The sequence below is a fragment of the Narcine bancroftii genome, chromosome 13 (assembly GCF_036971445.1).
Source record: "Narcine bancroftii isolate sNarBan1 chromosome 13, sNarBan1.hap1, whole genome shotgun sequence".
NCBI lineage: Eukaryota > Metazoa > Chordata > Chondrichthyes > Torpediniformes > Narcinidae > Narcine > Narcine bancroftii.
This window is the reverse complement of record NC_091481.1, coordinates 62,181,925-62,205,852: the sequence shown is the minus strand read 5'-3', so window position 1 is coordinate 62,205,852 and position 23,928 is coordinate 62,181,925. Positions and strand designations below refer to the sequence as shown.

At 47.7% G+C, this 23,928-nt stretch overlaps 1 protein-coding gene and 1 long non-coding RNA gene across 4 annotated transcripts in view; both read left to right on the top strand.

Moving 5' to 3' along the window:
* Window positions 1-8,501, top strand: part of LOC138748884 (transcription factor MafK-like) — a 29,648-nt gene extending 21,147 nt beyond the window's left edge. For 2 of the 3 annotated variants that reach the window (XM_069909753.1, XM_069909752.1), the window contains 2 exons: window positions 7,168-7,230; window positions 7,929-8,501. In XM_069909753.1, the coding sequence (XP_069765854.1) occupies window positions 7,198-7,230; window positions 7,929-8,336 (441 nt within the window). In that variant the 5' untranslated portion in view covers window positions 7,168-7,197 and the 3' untranslated portion in view covers window positions 8,337-8,501. Of the gene's footprint in view, window positions 1-3,455; window positions 3,498-7,167; window positions 7,231-7,928 lie in introns of all 3 variants that reach the window. The other variant, XM_069909754.1, reaches the window with a different exon arrangement.
* Window positions 8,502-15,293: 6,792 nt separating this feature from the next.
* Window positions 15,294-22,854, top strand: LOC138749028 (uncharacterized). The gene is made up of 2 exons (XR_011348373.1): window positions 15,294-16,130; window positions 16,344-22,854. It is a non-coding gene; the product is annotated as an uncharacterized lncRNA (long non-coding RNA).
* The last annotated feature ends 1,074 nt before the right edge of the window (window positions 22,855-23,928 follow it).

Sequence of the window (23,928 nt, the reverse complement as noted above, 5' to 3'; positions counted from 1 at the left end):
CTCGGCTCAATAGAATCCGCGGTCTGCCAGCAGGTCACCCAGAACCAAGAACAACAAGGCAGATTTGGCCTTTACCCACATGCTCATGCGTCGAAGCAATCCAAACCACCACCCTTCCCCATCTCCCATTCCCCTCCCCGGGAAACTCTCAGGGTGAATGTGAAGTGGCCACTATTCATTTGACCATCCCCACTCACCGCAAGATAAAGGTGCCAGCTCTCCACCCTCTCCAGCATGGTCAGCGCAATGCTGTTACAGCGCCAGCGATCAAGAACAGGTTTCCAATCCCACACTGTCTATAAAGAGTTTGTACGTTCTCCCCGTGACTGCGTAGGTTTTCCCTCATGGGCTCTGGTTTCTTCCCACCGTTCAAAACGTATCAGTGGTAGGTCAATTGGGCACCACAGGCTCGTGGGCCAAAAGGGCCTGTTACATGTCTAAATTTTAAAAATATAAAATTAAGTAATCCTGTAGACCTCTAAGTCACGTCCCATTCATCACACTGCATGGAGAAAGGCCCCTAGCTCAGTCAACCTTGCCAATTGTAACTTCAGTGCAAAGCCGAAATTTCTTCTCCTCCTGAAGGTGGGATGATCAGTCGGCCTGCATTGCTTTGCCAGCTGCTAATCGTTTTTAAATGCAGATTCCTAGCTTCTTGAAGTGTTTAGTTATGGTGGAGAGGAGGATGGGTGGTGGTTGTTTAGGTGGGGGGGTGGGAAGGGAGGGGATCTTTGTGTGTTTCTGAAAGGCAGTGCAAGTCTGAAGACACCCAGCCGTTTCCAAGTGACACCATCTCCACAGCAACGTTCATGCATTTAAATGCTATTTTCTGTCCATTCACTGGTCAAGTTAGGTTTCAGCCAAACCATTCCCAATCAATTAATAACAAATCTTTCAGCTTGTGTTCTTGGGTGAAAATTCTTGCTTCTCGTTCCAAGAGCCTCCAGAAGATTCTACTTTTTGTTCAAAATTCTTTCCGCATCTTGAGATCAACTTCCCAGAAACTTTAGATTGCTTTAGCAGCCTGTAAAAGGTGTCGATGGTGGTGAGGACACTGGAATCGCGGTGGACACGACGAAATAACCACACAAGGTGTTTCTAGAAAGAATCAAACAGATTTACTCTTCATCACCTGCGCGACCTTTTAAAAGCCAGAATGATGCGCGCTGACGTCATCACGCACTGACATCACGTGGCCTCCTGGGAGTTGTAGAGCCGCAATAGCGCCGCTACAGTGGTTTATTTTACAATTCTGTAACTGCGGTGGGGGGGTGGAGTCTAGGCCCTAGATGGCGGCGCCTGTGTTCGGCAGCGGCCACGAAGGCTCACAAACTCTGGGGAACCAGGAGACTGATGCAGAAGAACCGGAGGAAACTACTTGAACCGACAGTGACCATGACGGCGAGGGGCTGTGAGGCCGAAGAACGGACAGGCGCCAGGTTGGTGGTAACTCGAGGCGAGGAACCCACGCAGGCTTGCGGTCAATGGGCTCGTACCGGACTGCTGGAGACTGGCTGAAGGGGGTGCCAGGTATCGGGACTGGGATGTGTGAGGGCACTGAAGGCTTCCTGATCACGTCGGAGATTTGGATCCGGAGCTCAGGCTGCCGATGGTTAGGACTGAAGCCTGTGCGGCCGCAGAGCCTGCAGAGTGCTGGGGGGTGGCGGGGTGTGGGGGGGGGAGGGATTTGAGTCCTCCAACACTCAGTGACTCTGTTGGGTGTCTCTTTTGCTCCTCTTTCTTCGACTCTAAGAGGCACAGGGCAATTTCTGCTGATGGCAAATCTTTGTCTGCCTTACAGCAGACAAAAGACAATTTCATGTATTATTACACCTATTTTATGGCATAACAATGAAAAAATCTTGAGAAACAAGAGCTAGAAGTGCTTTATTGTCTTCATGCATGCCTGTGTAGGTGTGACATTTCAGATTCTCCTCCAAGGTCTAAGTTCAAAAGGTAATCAAAAGGGTGTGTAACAAATACTTCCAACTGGGGTGTTGTTTGGAATTTGATCAAACATACGCTTGCTCACTTACTGACTTAGATGTTGGAATAGAAAGCAGCATCTCCAAGTTTCCAGACAACATGAAGCTGGGTGGTAGGGTTAGAGGATGCAGGGTGATTTGGACAAGTTAGGTGAGTGGGCCAAGGTATGGCAGATGCAATATAATGTGGAGAAATGTGAGGTGATCAACTTTGGAGGCAAGAACAGGAAAGAAAGATTATTACCTCAATGGAGTCCGATTAGGAAAAGGAGAGGTACCGCGAGACCTGGGTGTCACTGTGCACCAGTCGTTGAAAGTAGGCATACAGGTACAGCAGGCAGTGAGGAAAGTGAATGGCATGTTGGCATTCAAAGCAAGAGGATTCTAGTGCAGGAGCAGAGAGGTTCCACTGCAGCTGTACAGGGCCTGGGTGAAACCACACCTGGAGCATTGTGTGCAGTTTTGGCCTCCTTATCTGAGGAAAGACATCCTGGCCATAGAGGGAGTGCAGAGAAGATTCACTAGGGATGGCAGGACTTGCATATGAAGAAAGGCTGGATTGACTAGGCTTGTACTCGTTGGAATTTAGAAGATTGGGGGAGGGGGGGGAAATGTATAAATTTATAAAATTCTTAAGAGATGGACAGGCTAGATGCAGGAAGGTTGTCCCCAAGGTTGGGGAAACTAGAACCAGGGGGTCACAGTTTACGGATAAGGGGGGGAAGTTTGAGATGAGAAAAAAAAAAATTCTCTCGAGAGTGGTAAATCTTTGGAATTCTTTGCCACAGGAAGTAGCTGAAGCTGGTTCTTTATCTATATTTAAGAGGGAATTGGATTTGGCCCCTTGTGGCTAAGGGGATCAGGGGGTATGGGGAGATGATAATAATGAATGGCGATATAGGCTTGAAGGGCCAAATGGCCCTTCTATGTTTCTACACAACACAATTCCCTTTGGATTTTAGTACTTCTGTATATACTCCTGTAATCGTCAAATTTTCTAGACCACTTTTTCAGGCCCAAAAAAAAGGGGGAATGGTCGACTGGTCAAATTTTTAACCTCCTCATTACATGCGCCATTTCAAGGCGATGGGACCTTGGATGGCCGGGACCAGGTGGTAAATCTGTGGCCGGGGCATCGGGAGTTCGGGTGGGCAGGCGACTGAGGTGAGGATCCGCGGTCGGGAGTTCGGATGGGCAGGCAGCCCTGGGTGTCGGTAGCTCCGGTGGGCGGGTGGCCGGGGCCAAAAATAGGTGTCGACTTACATGGGTCATCCAAAATGGGGGTGTCGACTATTACGGGGTATCGACGATTACATGGGTATATATGGTAATTCTTGCTTGTAGGAAAGGGAAAAGGGCTATTTGTCTTGCTAACTTGAAGCATCTTGCAGTTGAACTGCACTTTAATTCCAGCAATTGTTGTGAGTATCCTTGAGTCATAAAATTCAATCGCACTCGCTCTCTCTCTAGAATTCATCTCTCTTGGACCACTCTCGAAAGGAAGTGCTGAAGGTAAAAAGAGAATGCAGATGCTCTCATTTGGAACGAACCTTTAACCCCACTGGGGGAACCAGGAGGGGGGTGGGTGGGGAGGAGGTTTCAATGAGCACCTGTGGAGGCAAAAGGTGTATGTCAAGGTTTCGGGGTCCTGTCCCCACAACCGTCCTGATGTCTTGACATACACTTTTGTTCTGGTAACGTATGACCAGTAAATGATGCCATCACAGAGAACCATACACACCCAAGTGACTTGCAACCTATCCCACAAGGGAGAGGCCCTAGACCCTATCTAATCAGTTGTTAGACTTTGCCCTTCCAATAGCTCTTAAAGTTCTACCAGATTTTACCCTAAATTTTATGTTTATACTTTATGACCTTCACAATAATTTATGGAGAATTTTGCGGCAAATGTAGGAACATTCAACAACTGTTCTATATATTTGTCACGTCAGCCTGTTAATGGATCCGACAGGGGTTCATTTTAAAATGCTGCGACTGTGGGGTCTGGCCCAAGATGAAAGCGGCCACGAGGGGTTGTAGACTCCTGGGAAGTGGACTGGCGCGAGGCACTAGAAAACAGGGAGACCACCAACACCTCCCCTTCCCCCCCCCCCACCCCCTCGGTTTGAGAAGGAGAAGCAGAGGTGATGATCCACGGGACAGTGAACTTGGCAGAGGATCAGTGAGAGGCTCTGAGGCTGCGGTCAAAAGGGTCGTACCAGGCTGTGGGTCACAGCAGATTGACTGAAGGGGTATCGGAACTGGTTAAGTGTACTTTGGCGGCGCGGTCTCATGCGCCTGTTACTATGGTGTGTGTCTAAATTTAGTCACAGTTGGTGTACCTGAGCATAGAGGTTGGCGCGACGCCATTACAGTGCCAGCGACCAAGGTTCGATTCCGGCTCTGTGTCACTCCCCCAGAGTGTTCCAGTTTCCTCTCGCCCTCCAAAACGAACGAGTTGCAGGTTAATTTGGGCGTAATTGGGCAGCACGAGTTTAAATGTCCAGAATTTGGCTTCTGTGCTGTCAATAAAATTTAAAATAGAATCTTTTTTTTAAAAAGAAAGTTACGTTGTAATAGTGTGGACCATCCTTTTGTGGTGTAACAGGGAGAGGTTCAAGAGATTCATTTACATAACGTGTTCAATTAAGCTAAACTGTCACCAAAATTGACTAAAGAGATAGGGAGGTGATGGAAAAACTCATTCAGGGTGTTGGTTTTAAGGATTACCAAAGAAGGTTTAGTATATCTAATACTGGTGTGGCTGAGATCCAATCCAATCCTCGATCTGCTGTCTGGTGTGTTCAGGGTTAGCTAATCTCAGCAAGAACGTGGATGAGGCCCACTTGAGAACATTGCTTGATTATTCTTTGGCAGTCGGATATGTCAAATATGCATTTTTTTTTTTGTGAATTGAAACCAATAATAATTCCAAGCCCAGTTAACGTTCCAAGCACTTGGTCTGTAAAGAAGCACTAGGGCAAAAAAAATTGACGTTGAACTTGGGAGGAACCCCTTTGATGTCTGGTCCAGGAACTCTTTGAACTGAGGGGGTAAGACGGGCGATATCAGCGGCCACAGCTCCTGGAGGAGGTGAACCCTCGAGATTCAAAAGTTGCCCGGGGTGGGGGGTGGTGGTGGTTCAAGCTACTAGTTTGGTATTAAATGACCTACGTCTCAGAAAAATTTCAAGCTCGTCAACTGTGAAAACGGGCAAAGCTTTACATGAGAAATACTGGACAAACATGAACTTCTGCTTCTGATTAAGGACAACCTTCTGTTTTTGATTAATCTGCACATTTTGTTTTTTGCTCTGTTTGGGACTGTGTGCTGTGTATCGGAACTCGATTGTTTCTTTGACAAACATGGCACGCTGAATGTTATTTACAGAGTAATGTGGCCACAGGTTAAATCCCCAGTTAAGGGATTTTGTTTTAAACTGCCTGGGCTTGCACTGTGAGAGATGGGCTCATTTGGAATGAGGTCTTTCCTTCTACCCCCGAAAGATCAGCAGGGAAATCTGAGTTCCCGGGGCAGGGAACAAAAGTGCTGGAGAAACTCAGCAGGTAAAAGGAAGTAAAGGGCGGTCGACATTCCGGGCATGACCCCTTAGTCAGGAGCAGTGAAAATCAGGCGAATGAAAAGATGAGAGGAGCACAGGCCGAGAGGTAACAGGTGGGAGAAGAAATGGAGGTAAGGAATATAACTCGCTGATCAAAGGGTGAAGAGATATAGATAGGAAGACAGAGAGAGACCTGGAGAGGGGTTGATGCCACCTGGTTGGAAACTGACGAGGCAGAATACAAGGTGATGTTCCTGCAATTTGCAGGTGGCCTCCACTTTTCCCTGCACGAGGCCATGGATGGAGGCAACGGGGTGTGGAAATGAAGCGATTTTTCTCTTCCCGGAGACTCCTTGTGAAGTTGAGCCTGTTTTTGTTTGTTTTTTAATGCTGGCGATGCATCAATGAACGGGGCCCAAGGTTGAGGTCACACGGTTAGCGCAACACTCCTATAGTGCCAGCGACTGGTGCCATCTGTAAAGAGTTCATGCACTCCCTCCATGTCTGTGTGGGTTTCCTCCAAGGTGCTCCTTCCGCCCTTCAGAACCTAGCAAGGGTCCTGTGGGTGTAATTGGACGGCATGAACTCGTGGGCCGAAAGGTTCCTTGGCAGTCTAACACAGGACCAGCTGGTGACTGTTCTGTCTCTTGAGCCCGCTCCATCATGTGATGATATCGTGGTTGATCTGGTGGAATGGAGATCACGTGGCACCGAAATCGGCCCTTTGGCTCAACCTGTCCCTGCAACCGCCAAAACTCCCACACGAGACCCATTTTATTCTCAATGGTCAGCCGTTTCCTCAACCCCTACCCTGAATGCCAGGTGAAATAGAGTGAAGAACATTAGAAATAGGAGCAGGAGTCGGGCATCTGGCCCGTCGAGCCTGCTCCGCCATTCAATGAGAGCATGGCTGATCTGATCTCCACCTACCTGCCTCTTTCCCACATATCCTTTAATTTCCATGACTATGTAGCAATCCAACCATGTCTTAAATGTATTTACTACTTCAACGGGCAGATTCACCATCCTCTGGGAAAAGCAATTCCTCCTCATCTCCTTCCTAAATCTACTCCTCTGAATTTTGAGGCTATGTCTCCTCTAGTTCTAGTCTTCCCCCACCAATGGGAACAACTTACTCAACAACTCTGCCTTTCATAATTTTATGTTTCTATAAGATCTCCTCTCGTTCTTCTAAATTCTAATGAGTACGGTTCCAGAGACTCTATCTCTCCTCATAGGCCAACCCCCTCATCCCTGCAATCAACCTGGTGAACCTCCTCTGCACCATCTCCAAAGCCAGTACTTCCTTCCTCAAGCCAGGAGACCAGGACTCCAGATGTGGCCTCACCAGTACCAGCACCACCTCTCTTCTCCTAAATTCCATTGCTCTAGCACTGGAATGTTCCATTTGCTTTCGTGATAGCTGGCTGCCCCTGCAAACCAACCTTTAGCGATTCTCCGTACTGACCATTGGCAGTAGGCAATCCCTCTGCTGTGGGGGGGTTTGGAAATAGAGGGGTGACTGGTGACCTCAGTTGGTGGAGGGGCTGGGGTCGCAATGCAAGTGTCATGTTGCCCAGAAGTTCTCACTGACCTTTTGCCTTCTTTTCTCTGAACTAGGGAGCGTTTTCTGGTGGAGTTCAACACAGTATGAACAGCAGTCGTGGAAATAAAGCACTGAAGGTAAAAGAGCTGCTTGTTTTACTCCCATGTAACGATCTATCAGAGAGAAACACTGCCATACTCAACCCATGGTCTAACACATTTTCTGGACTATCGACAGCTCGTGCACCAATGCTTTTTTTAAAAGGTGTTGCATGGTGGAATTCAGATACAATATAATTTCCCCCCTCCCCCCCGTGAACCCAGGGGGAGTTAAAAGGGAATGTGGGGGAACCGGGTCCTGAAGAGTTTATAGGGAGGGTTAGGAACGGGGTCCCCAGGTTTAAAGGTAGTGTGGGGAATGGGGTCCCTGAGGGTTTAAAGGGACTGTGGGGGAAAGAGGTCCATGGGAGTTTAAAGGGAATGTGGGGGAAAAGGGGTCCCTTGGGGGTTTAAAGGGAGGGTGGGGGAAGGGTGTATGGGGAATGGGGTCCTGGATGGGTGGGTGGGGGGGAGTGTGGGGGAAATTACGTTCCTGAGGGATTTAAAGAGAGTGTTGGGAATGGGTTCCTGGGGAGTGTGGGGAACAGGGTCTCGTGGTGGGAGATTAAAGGGAGTGTGGGGAATGGGGACCTGGGGAGGTTGGGGTGGGATTTAAAGGGAGTGTGGAGAATGGTGTCAACCCCCTCTCCCAGAATGCAGACTCGTGTTTTACTACTTCCAACACCCCATGGCGCCAACCCCCAGACTGTGCTCACCATCTCTCTTGTGCCTTACAGATCAAGAGGGAGACGGGAGAGAACACCCCAGTGCTGATGGACCAGGATCTGGTGTCGATGTCGGTGCGGGAACTGAACCACCATCTCCGTGGCCTCTCCAAGGATGAGATCCTCAACCTGAAGCAGCGGAGGAGGACGCTGAAGAACCGGGGCTACGCGGCCAGCTGCCGAGTGAAGCGGGTGACCCAGAAGGAGGAGCTGGAGCGGCAGAAGGCGGAGCTGGAGCAGGAGGTGGAGAAACTGGCGGCGGAGAACGCGGACATGAAGACTGAGCTGGACGCCCTGCGCTCCAAGTACGAGGCACTTCAGAGCTTTGCCCGGACGGTGGCCTGTGGACCCATCACCCCCACCAAAGTTAACACGACCAGTGTGATCACCATCGTCAAGTCTTCCAACTTCACCCGCTAGCATCCTGGCCCGTCCTCGGTGGGGGAGGGAGGGGAAAATTACGAGCCGCAAGGTAAGGCCTCTGGCATTCCAACAACATCCAAGGTTTACGCAGCACAGAAGAGCTCCTCCTCCCCTCCAGGAGTGGACATTGTCACGGGAAACCTTTCGCTGACTTTTTGCGTCCAGGGGTGGGGGTTGGGGGTGGGATGTTGGTGAGGGGAGAGTTGTTACTGGGGTGAGTAGAGTGACAACCCTTCTCGGGTTGAGGGGCTGATTTGCTTCCTCCCCTCCCCACAAATCAATCTGTCCGGGCAGTTCCTGCCAAGTTGGGCCTCAAATGCCCGAAAAATCCAGAGCAAACTGCAGGGGGGGGGGGGGGGGGGGGGGGGGGGGGGGTGGGGGGAGGGAGGGGAAGAAAGGCCGGACCTATCCAGTGGAGTTTTACAGAATAGAAACTGACCTTTGGGCCCAACATGTCTCTGCCAACCCAAGCTAAGCCCATCTCCCTCTAAATCTACCCTGCGCCCACCCCTGGCTCAATGTCTTCTGAAGATTACCATTGCCCCCATTTCCTCTGGCGGCTCGTTCCACACACCCACCACCCTCTGTGTGAACAAGCTGCCCCTTGGGTTCCTTTTTAAATCCTTTCCCTTTCACTTTTAGTTTAGATTCCTCCGACCCTGGGGGGAAAAGGACTGCGACTGTTCACCTTCTCCATGCCTCTCATGATGTTAAAAAGTTCTGAAAAGTCACCCCAATTGACCTCCAGGGAAAAAGGTCTAAGCTATTCAGCATCTCAAGGGTTCTGGTCCTTGTAATATTCCTGTCAATTTTTTCTGCCCCCTTTTCCAGATGAATGATTAATTTAAATTTAGACCCTTCCGGCCCACAATTATCACTGGGTGACCAGAACTTCGCAAAATACTCTCGAGAGTGGTCTCCCCGGTGTCTCGTACAGATGCGATGTGACATCCCTGCTCCTGTACTCCGTTCTGCATGCCTGGCTCTCCCCCAATAACTATTTGGTTCACCGTTCTCCATCCCCAACAGAAGCACAGTCCCTTGCTCTTCAAGGTGTCTGCCCCAGCTGCTCTGTCTTCCATCACGTCCCACCAAAAAAAAACCTGACGACAAGAACTGCCTTTCGGAACTGAACACCATTTCAATACCAGGACATCTGGATTGCAAACCGTGACAATTTCTCACCGCAATTGCTGTATTAACGGGAAAGCAAGTCAGAATTGTAATTTGATGAAGTTGAATAGTCACTTCTGCTTACTGATTGTGTTTTAAAGTTTTATTTTAATAACAGTGGGGGTTTTCTTTCGTTGTTGACAGATGGGTGGTTACCATTGGAAACTTCCCTACTAGCTGGACAATTGCACAGGGAACGTTTTGATGCAAAGTGATCTTGCCGTTGAATGTCTTTTTACTGTTTTCTCATGTGATACCTTTCTTTGTCTTAATTAACGGAACTCTATTTACAGAGTTGTATGTAAAACAGAAAAATCTATATCGTGGCTGCTCATGGTGCAAGAGTATTTATGACAGGAAATGACATCATCAGTTCTTTAGAGAGTAGAACCAGAGATGAACGTGTCGCCCTGGGTCACACCACAGTAATTTGAATCCACCTCTGGTTTGCATCTTCAGAATAGTTGCCAGGAATCTGTGATGGAAATGGCTAACTTTAGGAGGCCACTGTGTGTATTGCTTTGAGATTCGATTTGTACTTGCCTTGCAAGGAGGGATTTAGGTTTGGCTTCACAAGGCTGGGGTGGGGGAGGAAACAGATTTATTTCCCCCACCCTCCTGTTTGTTCAGGGAGAGCTATGGGCTCCTGAGCCCAGAGCTGGTGGAAAGAGAGAGAAAGAGAGAGAAAAAGGAGGGACGAATGTAAAAATTGGACAATAGGTCGAAGCGAGCCTTGAGAAAAATTAATCCTTTTGACTGAAGTCAGATGGCTCAAACGAAGAGAGGCAGGTGGATTCGCATTGCCAGCGCGTCTCTTCACATGATTATTGGTGCAGTTGCAACGTTAATTTGGAGACTCAATAAACACGGTGGGGTAAAAACACAAAATGCTGGAGAAACTTAGCAGGTCACAAACGGGGTACTTTATGTCACAAAGATACGTCACCGACGTTTCGGGCTTGAGCCCTTCATCAAAATATGGGGAAAATGCTGGCAGGCATCCAAACTAAAGAGTGGTGGGGGGGGGGGTGGCAAAGGTAGATGATAGGCAGAGAAAGGAGGGAGGGGGACAGCAGCAATGATGGGGCGGAGGGATGGCTGGGTGGGTAAGGAGGGAGGGAGAATTGGAACTGGGGAAGGGGAATGAAAAAGCAAGCAGGTTCAGTAGAAAGCAGTGAAGTTAACGTTCATGCAATCTGGCTGGAGGGTGCCCAGACGGAGAATAAGGCGTTGTTCCTCCAAATTGCAGGTGGTCAGGGTGGGACAGTTCATAAAGCCAAGGACCGATAGGAGTCTGGGACTGTGACCTAGAATTGAAATGGTTGGCTACTGGAAGGTCGCTGTGGATACGGATGGAGAGGAGCGATCTCCCGATCTGCGACCAGTCTGTGCGATGTAGCTTCACTTGTAGCCCCGGACTGTGGTGAGGGAGGGTCCTCCCCTTACCAAAAGTTCTGGTAATCTGAGACAATGTCCAACTCCAGAATCAGAATTTATGGTCACGAGCAAGTCTCAAAGTCCATTGTTTTGTGGCAGCATCACAGTTCTCCGATGCATCACCATCACTTAGTATCACCACGTGTGTCCAGATAAATGGAAAACGACTCTGTGCCGGATACAAAGTTGGCTGTAATTTCTTAGATTTTGTGCGACCTTCGGAGTAGGTCATTCAGCCCGTCAAATCCGCTCCACCATTCCGTCATGAGCTGATCCATTCTCCAATTCCCCTGCCTTCTCCACATAACCTATTGCAATGAAAGAAGCTGTTCCCCAAAATGCCAGCCCATAAAAACAATGTTAATTTGTTGTGGATTTCATTTTTTTGCTTTTTATGGTTTAATTTTTATTTACTCCAGGTGCCCCAGTTTCCTCCCATCCTCCCAAACTCACCAGGGTTGCTGGTAAGGGGCTCGCGGGCCAAAAGGGCCAAAACATGTCTAAACGTGTTTTTTAAAAATTAAACCATTTGCAGATCAAGTGCTTGACACGGGACATTCATGTTTGGGGGGGGTAAAACGAGGTAAAACATCTGAACATTGCTACTTTTTAAATCTCTCTCTCTGGTGACTCCTTTTGCAAGTTCCTTGTGCATTTTTGATTTAAGAAAAGCACGAGGGACTGAGAAATTGTAAACTGAGCTTCAAAGAGAATTCCCTAACCATTAGGAATGCAGTGGCACATCGGGAGGGTAAACAGTCCTCCATGTCAAAGGCTAGCTCTCTCAGAGAGAGCACTTAACCGAGCAAACAAAGTGCTGCTGACCTGATAACCCAGTGATGTCAGAAGCCTGTGACAAATATAGTTTTTAGACTGCAGGCATGTAACAGCACAATCAACGAAATTTGCCGTTACGCGGGGCAGTCTAAAAAGGAAAGTGCAGGAATTTTTAGTCAATTCCCACACCGCGATTTATCCTGCATGTCCCCCCTACTGCTTTTCCGATGGGGTGGAGAGCCCGCAGCCTAAATTGCCCCACAAAACTCTCCTCTGACGTCCAGCTGATGACGCAGGCCTCGCGTAAAAGCACCGGGGCTAAACGCACACGGGCGCACGGTGTAAACGGCCACAAAGGTGAGGAACGATGTTAATTTATGTTCGGTTTTTCCGAGATATTTCTGACCTTTCTGACTGGTAAATGATGGTGAAACGCAAAGGTATACAAATAATACTTAGCCTTTTGTTCTGAGGCGACTGGCCAACTCGAACAGTCCACTACTCATAATAAATGTAAAGGAAGGTAAACGTTGGGACCAAAAATTATTAATCTTACAAATTTTGAAAATAATGAAGGAAGGGACCCCCTAGGGAAACAAGTTTAGATTCATTTCGTAGAACATTTAATTTTTCCAAAGTCAGACATATTGGACAACCACTGAGTGTGAGCAGAGGGACGGCATCTTTCCATCCTCTTAAATGGCTCTTCTAGCGATAAGGGAGGCATGGGATTGTGAAGCAGTCAGTATCAAACCCATTGGCCCAATTATTCCAAAGAGTGCAAGAAAAAGATTTGGAGTCAATGTTAGGAACTAAAGACAAGGTACGAAATACCCCTTCACAAAGATTGGAAAGAGAAGGATATAATGAGAACATATGACACAGTGAACCTTCTTCAGTTACACATTATCCCATTTGGATCAGAATAGAATTTAGCCAATTGAACTTTGGAATAGTGGGCCCGGTGTACGACCTTAAACGGTAATAATGAATGTTGAGCACAAAGGGATAATGAATGCATTTGTTTCCGATCAGAATCCCATGTAGTTTCAGAAAATAACTGTTGAAAATCTTGTTCCCATCATTTTTGTTTTTTTAAATTCTGTCCAGGGAACTGTCCCTAGATCTTAAAAATAGTTCAGAAAGACCACTCCCACTCCTTTATAATTAGGTTTGAAATTATAAATCATTCCCTATCATTTTAGGTTCTAGGGCTTCAGGAAGCTTCAAAATTAAAGAATTTAAAAATCTCCTAACCTGTAAATAGCAAGGCAGAGGGTTTGGGGGGGGGGGGGGGGGGGGATGGTCCAGGTAAATTTGGTGCATAATTGTTCAAAAGAAGCAAGGTTTTGGTCAGTAAAAATATCTGAAAAAGATTGGATACCTACATTTAACCACTGATGACTGGATATAATAAGAGGAAAGGTGAAAATTAATTTTGGCTCTGTGGAGAGAGAGAGAGGAGGCAGGAGCAGAAGATGAGGGAGAGTGTTTATCACAGAGAAATTGATGTTAATGTCACCTGGTACGAGGGGGCTCAGACAGAAGATGAGGTTTTGTTCCTCCAATTTCCAGGCAGATGAGGCAATTGCCTCTCTCTGTGAAGTAAGTGCCTCTCCAAGAGGAGGGTTTACTCTGAATGATGAATTGTGTGATTGGGAAGTGTATATTTATGGAAGGTATGGGTATGTGTTGCAAAACGTGCAAGAGGAGGCACTGATTTGTGGTGTTTGACGGGATGGTGAGGGTGCACGCAGTAGAAGCAAATGTGAAGGTATCTGGCATCAACCTGGCAATAAGCTCCAGTTACGGTTGGTTTGAGGAGTCAGCCTGTGGATGTGGGATCTGTGGGGGTGGACACAGTGAAGTTCCAGTTTATTGCATGTGGTCTGTTGCACCCAGATTTCAAAGATCCAGTTCCAAACCCCATCCAGATGAAAAATACAGTAAAACCCCTGGCATCTGGCATCTATGGGGATTGGTAGAGGCCAGAGAGGTGTATTTTCTGGTTGTTTGAGACTTACTCGTACAATATCTAACTAATGCACCTGAATTAAGAATGAACACTTTAAAAGACAAAAAATACTGTACTTACACTGAACAAACTTCATATTTTACTTTATTTTCAGTTACGTTCTTTGAAAGCATTTAACCGTCGCTGCATCTGCAGGTTCCTCCCCCTCCACAGAGCCGCCCGAAAGACAAACAATAACATTATAGATAATTATCCCCCCCTCCCCAGGTTTACAAGTAAAGCCTCTGACCGGGGCTAAGCAGGGATAAGGAGACCCTTTAAGAGAGTCGCCCCAATGGTGAGCAGCATCGACCAGTTCTTCGTCCCGGGCGACGCCCTCGCAGTTTCATACAACTTCATTCCAACAGCTGCTACGGGCAAAGCCCGACCAAGGCCCTCCGCTGGCTGAATATTGGCTCCCATCTTCACCAAATATTTGTGATACTTCGGAAAACATTTACTTTTACAATTTGCATATTTTTTTACCTATTATTCTTTAAATTTTTATTTATTTTCCTTGATTTGTTAGTTGCACGAGGCTGCCAGTCGCTTGAATTCCAATTACCAGGGGTTTTGCTGTATTTTTATTCTCATGGATTCTGTACAAAATAGGTGCCAATCCACGTCACAGAGAAGGTTGAGATGGGAGGGGGTGGATAGACTCCAGCCTACAACAACATTAAATCTCCAGAAAAAGGCCACTCACCCTTTCGAGTTTATGATTATTTTATGCCCCACATCTGCCTCTGACTTTCCTGCATTCCATCCTTCCAATTCCCTCGTGGAACCATTTTCTCCACCCCCACCACCATTCATCTCTCCATCTGTGGTTCAAAGGAGCAGACAGCTTATTGCCACAATTTGGAGTTAATCCTGCTCCTTCCTGCCCCCACCCCCTTCAATCTGATGTCCCTTCTCTCTCCCCCACCCCTCACCCCCCCAGGAAACATCATCAGTGGGAGAGAAGAGACGAGGCAGACAAGACTCACGGTTTGCCAGCGACTCTGCTGCTGTAAGGAGTTTGGAAGTTTTCCTCGTGTTCGCGTGCGTTTCGTCCCGCATTCCAAAGACGTGCAGGGTGAGTAGGTCACATCGGTGTATTTGGGCAGTGCAGGTTCCTGGGCTGAAGGAATGTGCTGAATATCCACATTCAAAAACCCCAAACTGACACTTCAGAACAGTGCTGAGGGAGCTCGGCGGTAGCAGAGTTGCTCTCTGTGAGACGAGATCCTAAACAAAGGTTCTGTTTGGCCAAACCACCGATTCACTGTCCCACCTCACTGAAAATCAAAATCAACTGCGGGGAGGGGCAGGAAAAATGAGATTGGATGTTGCCTTTTGAGGGTCTCTTAAATAGTTGGCTTCTATGAATGAAATTTGTCCTTGATCTGGGTCAGCTGGGACAGATCAGAAAGGTGTAAAGGAGGGAGGGCACACCAGCAAACAGGGGTAGAGGCGAGGTGGCTCTGTGAATGGAGAGGGGGGGGGGGAGAGAGCAGAGGAACTAAGACGGAGGGGAAGGGAGGGAGCAGGAGGTATGGGGGTGAATGGAGAGGGAAGGGGGTGGAGGAAAGAAGGGAGGATCTTTATCTTTGCTGTATAAAGTACACTGAGTTTCTCCAGCATTGTGTTTTACTTCAATCACTGTGTTTGCAGTCTTTTGTGTTTTACTTGCATGTTGCACTCACCTCTGAAGTTCAGTGTAGATGATTAACAACCTTTATATTAAAAAAAACGGTAAATCTCTGGGACAAAAGAGATGACAATGTTGCTCCTTGCCGTGGCCGCCGGACCAACCAGTTTGAATCTTGCTATCCTGATCAAAGACTAAGAGGGATTTGGTGAAATCTGAATAATGAAATCATTTAAAACAACTCCGACCAGCATTTTAAAGAAAGAACCACCAGAGAACTCGAAACTCTGCAGACCCTGCATTTGAAGATTTTTTTAAAATCAGTGCTGGAGAAACTCAGCTGGTCAAACAGTGTCCTTTATATAGCAAAAATAAAGATCATTTCAGGTTTGAGGCCTTCAAATCTTGGATGAAGGGCTCAAGCCCAAAATGTTGGTTACGCATCTTAATCTTTTCTAAATCGTACCCTGTTCGACCAGCTGAGTTTCTCCAGCATTGCGTTTTTATTTAAAAACATCGACTGGTCTGATATTTTTTTAGTTTCTCTTTGGTAGTGGATCGTGGAGCGGTGGATTTGACTGAAACAGGATGAACTGGGCAAAATATTATCTTTGGATCAGGATCATACATCTGAAGTTTTGGCCTGGCGAAGAGGTTGTGGATAAATATGTGGAATTAAGCAGGAAGGATTTTGCTCGTTGGAACTGTTACGTGCATATCAACAATTCCGGAATCGTTGAGTGCATATTTCAAAGAGGTGTGTGGGGAGTTCTGCTGATTAAGGAGGAAATAATGCAATTGGGTGCGGCCACTGGCGGGAGTGGACAGTGGGTGGTGATGGCTGAGAAAATCAATGCAGCACTGAAATGGGCCCTTCAGCCCACTGTACTTGTACCAGCCCCAGGCAAACATTTACGTAAAACTCGTTCTCTGCATGTTCTCCCCCACCCCCCACCCCCCACCCCCCCAGATTTACCACTCACACAGGAGGCAACTTTCAGCGGCCCGAGTGATCTGGGTGTCTTTTGTGATGCGGGAGGAAACCAGAGCACCCGGCGGGGACCCACTCGCTCACAAGGGAGAATGCGCAAATGCCACACGGACTGCGGCCGAGGTCAGGGCTGAACCAAGATGGCTGGAGCTGAAGAGGCTCCCCTTAGCTGGGCTTGGTGGGATAGATGTTGAGCGAACGTTTCCACTGATATGGGAAGCCTGAACCAAGGATCAGGCTTTAGCAGTTTAAAAAAAGAGGAGATATCGAACCATTGGGGCTCTGAAAGAGAGAGAATTGGAGAGCAAGCCATTTGTAGACAACCAGAGATGTTACAACTGCAGATGAAGAAGTGGAAGGATGGGTCAGTGTGGATGATACGAAGGTTGGAGGAGTTGAGGATAGTACTGAGGTGTGTCGTAGGTTACAAAAGGATGGAGACAGGATGCAGAGTTGGGTGGAAAGTGGCAGATGAAGTTCAATCTGGGTAAGTGTGAGGCGATGCATTTTGGAAGGTCAAACCTGAAAGCTGAGTACAGGGTTAATTTTCAGATACTTAGCTGTGTGGAGGAACAGATTGATAGGATAGTTAAGAAGGCTGATGGGATGCAGGGCTTCATTAGTCGGGGGATTGAGTTCAGGAGTCGAGAGGTCATGTTGCAACTCTACAAATCTCTGGGGAGACCCCACTTGGAGAATTATGTTCAGTTCTGGTCACCTTGTTACAGGAAGGATGTGGAGACGGAGCAAAGGGGATTTACCAGGATGTTGCCTGGTTTGGGAAAAATTTGAGGCAAAGTTATCAGAGCTGGGACTTTTCTCTCTGGAGCAAAGAAGGATGAGAGGAGACTTGATAGAGGTTGACAAGAAACTGAGAGGCTGAGATAAGGTGGACAACCAGCACCTTTCTCCCAGGGAAAGAATAGCAAAAGGTTAAGTGAATAGAAGAAGGTTTAGGGAGATGCCAGGGGTAAGTTTAAAAAAACACACACACACACACACACACACACACACAGAGTTGTGGTTAACTGGAGTGCCTTGCCAGGGGTGGTGGTCGAGGCTAGAACATTGCAGGTGTGGTCAACCTTTTTAATTTTTTATTTGGACGTACAGCACAGTAAGAGGGTATTTCTGCCCACGAGTACATACTAGGGGTGTAGGTTAATTGGGCAGCACAGACTTGTAGGCCGTGATGGCCTGTTACCATGCTGTATGTCAAAATTTAACATTAAAAGGTTGGCCACCCCTGCAATGTTCCAGCCTCGACCACCACCCCTGACAAGGGATTCCAATTAACCACAACTGTATGTTTGTGTACGTGTATTTTTTTTTTTTAAAAACTTACCCCTGACGTCTCCCTAAACCTTCATTAGAACATTTAAGAGACTCTTACACAAGCACATGGATGAAAGAGGTAGGAAGGATTTTTTTGGTCAGAATATATAGGTTGGCACAACATCGAAGGGGCTGTACTGTAGAGTTCTATGGTGTTCAAGCAGGAGCTTCAGCTGAGAGATCTTGCAGATTGGTGGGTGAGGTTCAAGATGGTCCACTTTTGTACAGCTTGTCCCCGCACATTTCTGTCAGTCTACCTAGGGCCATTAGCGTGGATCTGGCTCACAGCAAAGTCCAAATGGGAGGGGCTCCTCACCAACACTAAGGCACCTCTGAGTATCCTTCCCCCGCCCCCACAAGGAATTCACCCTGGAATTGAAAGAGCTCAGAGAGGTGGGCTGGCTCGCGTGGAGATGGGAGGGTGTAAACAAGCAGAGGTTGGCGGAAGGACTCGGAAGCGTAGGTGTTTGAAATCGATATAGTGCTGGACGGGGTAATGGAGGCTTGATTCTCTGAAGTGAGAAAGAGCTGAGCTTTAGTTTTGAGGAGCAGGGCTCAGAGTCGGTCATAGTGAGAGAAAAATCAAAAGCCTGGCTGTGGAGTAAGCGAGCCCAATGTTGTACCCCTCCCTCCCAATTGTGTGCATCAGACGAGATAAATCAGAGCAACTCACTGCTGGAGATGACGGAAACAGCCCATCAGTCTCAAGGTTTAACAAAAAATGCTGAAGGAACTTGGGCGGTCTCGCAGCATCCATAGGAGGTAAAGATCTATTATCGACGTTTCGGGCCTGAGCCCTTCTTCAAGGTATAAAGCAAAAAACAGGAAGGCGTCTGACTAAAGACCAGAGACAGAAAGGAGGAGTCCAGACCAAAAGCCAAATGGTGTTAATTGGATATGAGGAACGGTGAGAAATGAATTTGGCTCTGTGGAAGGAGACAGAGGGAAAAGGGGTGTGTGCATGAGAGAGAGAGAGAGTAGTAGTAGTCAACCCCTGCAGATTCACAAGTGCCTCAATACTTGGAAGGACTGTTCGGAGCCTCGAATGGTGGTGAGGGAGGACGTGTGGGCACAGATGGAGCATCTCCTGTAGTTAGAGGGGTAGGGGGAGATTGGAGGGGAAGAAGGAGCGGATGAGAGAGTCACGGAGAGAGCAGTCTCTGCAGAAAACGGAGGGGGAAGGTGTGTCTGGTAATGAGATCACGTAGTAAATGGAGGAAATTGTGTTCATCCAATTTGCGGGTGGTCTCGGTCTGGCAGTGCATGAGACCGTGGACAGACATGGCAGCAAGGGAATCAGTTGGTGCTGAAGGGAAACCCAACTGACTAGGTTCTATATGGACTGAATGGTCCAAGGTTTGCATTTGTTTGTGTAATTTGTACAAGATCGGTCTGTGATTCAATGATGTTCGTACTGTTGAGGTTAATGTTGCTTGTGCTTTTCCCATTGCCTTGGGGAGTTGGATCTCACACTTCTGAGGGAGGTGGAACAATCCTGCGGGGCAGAAGGATAAGAAACAGAAATAAGTTTCTGAGGAGAATGACAGTGATTGTTTCAGCCCCACTCACATCCTTCACTCCATCCAACAATCCCACTCACAACTTTGACATCCCTGGCCAAAGATGCTACCTACTAGTCAGTTCAGGGAAACAAAAAAAATGAGAGAGCTCCACTCCAAGCACTTCAGTGAAAATTTTATCAACTTTGACCAAGCCATTTCTTCCCCCCCCCCCCCTACACCCCCATGTTCCCTGAAAACATCTAATCTTTCACCCCAAACTTGTGTCCCCTCTAGATCTTGTCTCCCCTCTCCTCATAGTCAGCAGAATATTTGCCAATTCTCCTCCTCCTTCCAGCTCTCCATCCTGTAGGACGATGATGGTTCATTTCAGTCCGTTTGTGGGATTTGATATGTACGTCCTGGAGTGGCTGTACAGGCCAATCCTCGACAGGCACTGCAAAGCTATCCCACCCCTCAGAAAGGAACAGCATGTGCATGAATGGATTTTAAGGGGTTTCATGGGTCCAGGCCTACCCTCTTGATGTCCCCTCCCAGATCCAGAGGCATGGCGAGGTCCAAGACAGCTGGGTGGGGGGAGTTTTGTTTCAGTGAATGGCCGGACCAAACTTCGCTTTACAGAACGCTTTTGCTGGATGGTTGTCGACCCCCATGAGAGGGGTCATCTGTCCTATGACAGGCCTTGTTTTTCCATCCTGCAGGGTGTCAAGCCACCCTCCTCACCAGGCAAGCCAACCATGTGACCGGTAATCCTGGGTTACAGTACCAGTAGCACTCATCTGACCAGTAATCCTCAGTGGCTGTGATTTCACCTTTCCTTGGGTTTTTTTCCCTCTTCTGTCCTTTTGGTGGGGGGAGAGGGGGTGTGAAGGAGAAGACAAACAGCCTGGCATTTCCCCTACAGGCCAGGAAAAACAGGAAACTCTTGTCCAAAGGTTGCAAGTTATCTATGCCAGGCAGCCGTGCCACGCTGCTCAGTGCAACGCTTGGGTTTCTGGTGATTTTTAAAGTCTGTCCCACTTCCTACAAAATCTGGGTGGGACGTGTGGTTTAACAGTAACATCCACCTGCCTATTTTTCTTTAACAATTGTGGTCATCATCTTGCAACACACACACACCTGCCCTTCCCACCACAGCACAGACCTTCAGCCCTCGATGTGGTGCCAAGCTCTACCTACCTCGTAACCCTCTATTCTTCTTTCGTCCATGTGCCTGTCTAAGAGCGTTTTAAATGCCCCTAATGCAGAGATGGCCAACCTTTTTAAATTTGGATATATAGCATGGTAACAGGCCACGAGTCTGTGCCGCCCAATTAACTTGCACCCCCTGGTATGTACTCGTGGGCTAAAATGGCCTGTTACCGTATGTCTATATTAAAAGGTTGGCCACCCCATCCCTCATGTTTCAGCCTCCACCACCATCCCGGGCAATGTATTCCAGGTACCCACAACACTGTTTTAAAACAAAATAATCTTACCCCTGATGTCTCGCATAAACGTTCCAATCAACTCCATTTCCAACGCACCAAACTTTCGGAGAAATTATTCCATCAGTATATTATCAGGACTGGGAGGACTCTGATTCCAAGGGGCTTCTTTCTCTGGAACATGGGGAAACTTTGAAAGTCGTGAGGGGCATAGATAAGGTCACTGTCTTTTTTTCCCCAGGATCGGGGAGCTGAAAACCAGAGGACACGGGGCTAAGGTGAGAGGGGAAGGAAAGGTTTAAAGGGGAGGCCTCCGGGGCAACTTCTTCATAGAGGGTGGTGGGTGGTGAAGAACGAGCTGCAAGAGAAAGTGGGTGGGGAAGATTTGGAGGGCCAAGAAAGTCTGTAGACACTGTGGCTGAAGTAAAAACACAACCCTGGAGAAACTCAGCAGGGCAAGAGATGTATCTTATGCAGCAAGGATAACGAGAGATACCTCGATGAAGGGCTCAATCCCGAAACATTGGCTATCTATCTTTGCTACATAGAGTACACTAATTGACCTGCTGGGTTCCTCCAGTGTTTTTTTTTAAAAGAGGGCTTGAAAACGGGACGAGCTCAGGTAGGTAACAAGGTTTGTGCAGATGAGTTGAACCATAAGGTTTATTTCCATGCTGAATGGCTCTGCAAACACATTTTACTTAAACTTTCGAGAGTTGTTTTGGAGTGTAAGGTCAGTACGTTTGATGCTCGATTGCTAAATAATAAAGTAAAATGTGAAAGAGTGCAGTTTCGGTGGTTGAAGTAAAATTACAAATGCTGGGTAAAGTCAATAGGCCAAACCAATGCATTTTATGGACTTGTTCAGGGCCTGCCTATATTTTGCTGGCACCTTGAAAAAGGCTTTAGGCCCAAACTGTTAGTTATGTATCTTTATCTTTGTTCTATAAAACACCTGCTGAGTTTCTCCAGGATTGTTTTTGCTTTGTTAAATAATGGTTGTTTAACAAATTATGCAATTTACCCAGGCTGGTTATACACCCAGAATGGTTGCTTGTTACCCCCTGCGCCTTGAGGCAATTTTTTCATTCGCAAGTCAAGGAGAGTCTTTGCCGAGTCCAGTGGTATTTGCCTGTGCTCTTCCACAGAAGAGGGGCACTGAGGCACAGCAAATCTTGACCTCCAATTACATTAACGAGTGTCACCAGCCCCCCTCCTCCAAAGCAATGCCTTTACTCCTATCCCCCGCCCCCCCGCCAATTAAGAACAATGATGTCGCAGTTGGACCCAGTGCCCCGCAACGTCCTCTTCCGGGGACTGCCCCGCAACGCCCTCTTCCGGGGACTCCCCTGCTCCCTCAGATTTCTCCCCACACGCAAAGGATGTGTTGCAGGGGTTCACTGGCTACTTGGAAACATTGTGAGTGATGCCAAAAACAAAAGGTAAGAGGGGTGGGGGGGGGGGTTAATGTAGGCATACAGCACGATAACCAGTCCTTCCCGCCCACGAGCCCAAATCCACTAATGAGCCGACAACCCCACAATGTTTTGAGGGAAGGAGGAAATCCACGCACGGGGAGAACATGCAAACGCCTTGCAGGCAGCGGCAGATTCGAGCCTGGGTCACTGGTGCGGCAGTAGCGTTAACTGCTAACGACAGGGAGGTCAGAGAGAACAAGTTGAGGAGGAGGGAGAATGGAACCGATCGGGTGGCACGGCCCGGACATAGCATGGTCACAAAACCGCAGCTTGCCACATTGTTACAGGGGGATAAACCCGGCCACTTCCCTGCTCGAAGATGCATAATATTTATCAAAGGAGATGATGTACAAAATATATTTAACCATAAGACTAACATACTCATGCCTGCCTTCTTTGAGGAAGGGGTAATGGGACTAAGTAGCCTTTTCAGAAAATGTTAGGACCAGGTGGGGATCTTTTGGACTCCGATGCACACAGTGGTGGTTAGAACAAGTTGTCAACTCTGGTAATCTGAGGCGCTGCTCTGAGAACTGATTCAATTATTTATTGCATAAATTATTTCATTTTTCTGTCCTATAAAAACTTGTTTGTAGATATTAAAGATGTACTTTTTATATTATATGACCGTGTCTCTTCAAAACAAATCCACATATTTATTGCTTTGTGAAATTAATGTACCTTGATGCATTTATTTTGTATACTGTACCAATAAAGACATTTTTCCATACTCACTGCGCTCGCTTGGTGTTCCTGAAACAAATTGACAGATGACTGTGAACAGTTACTTTCGAGAACCACAGTGGCACCTTCCACAGTTAAATAGTTCATGCCCCGAGGAATGGCTCTGGTGAGGCCTGTCGAACTTTACCCTCAAAAGTTGGTCAGGGAAGCAGCGGCCAGCCAGTGAGGGCGGTGACCACGTTTGAAAGCTAGAAATTAATCTTGGAAGTTCAAACATGGTGCTAGTTTTGAGGTTCTTGGCCCACGCAGTCCACCTTTCTGTTGCAATATTGACATCGGTTTGAGCCCTGTCCTTTTTTTTTCCTCTTGTACTTTAACCTGTTGCAAGGCTATACCTTGACCAAGAAACACGAAAGTCTGCAGATGCACAGTAAAAACAGACTGAAATGCTGGAGGCACCAGTCTCGCAGCACCCATTGGAGGTAAAGGTACATTGCCAATGTTTCGGGCCTGAGCCCTTCCAGGCAAAGAATTGGAAGGTGTCAGGACAGAGACTGAATAACAACTGAAGACTGGCAGGGGGAGGAGTCCAGACCAACAAAAGGTATTAATTGGATCTGAGTGAGAATTGATTTTGGCTCTGTGAAAGGAGAGAGGGAGCTGGAGAAAGGTGACAAGGCAAAAACAGGGGATTAAAGGAAACCAGAGTTAAAGGAAACCAGAGCAGTCAACGTTAATGACACCCAGTTGGAGGGTGCCCAGATGATGTGCTGTTTCTCCAATTTGCGGGTTTGGCAGTGAACGAGACCGTGGCCAGACACGTCAGCAAGGGAATGGGACGGGGATTTGAAATGGGTGGCCACTGGGAGATCCACGCTATTGTGGCAGACAGATCCGAGATGCTCAATAAAGTGATCTCCCAGTCTGCGCCCAGCCTCTCTGACGTAGAACAGATCACCACTGGAGCCCCAGGTGCAGTAGATGACCCCTGCCCAAGACTCCTCCTCCCTTACCACCATTCGGGGGCTCCAAACAGTCCTTCCAAAGTGAGGCAACACTTGAATCTGCAGGGGTCTTCTACCGCATCTGACGTTCCCATTGTGGTTTCTACACTGGAGAG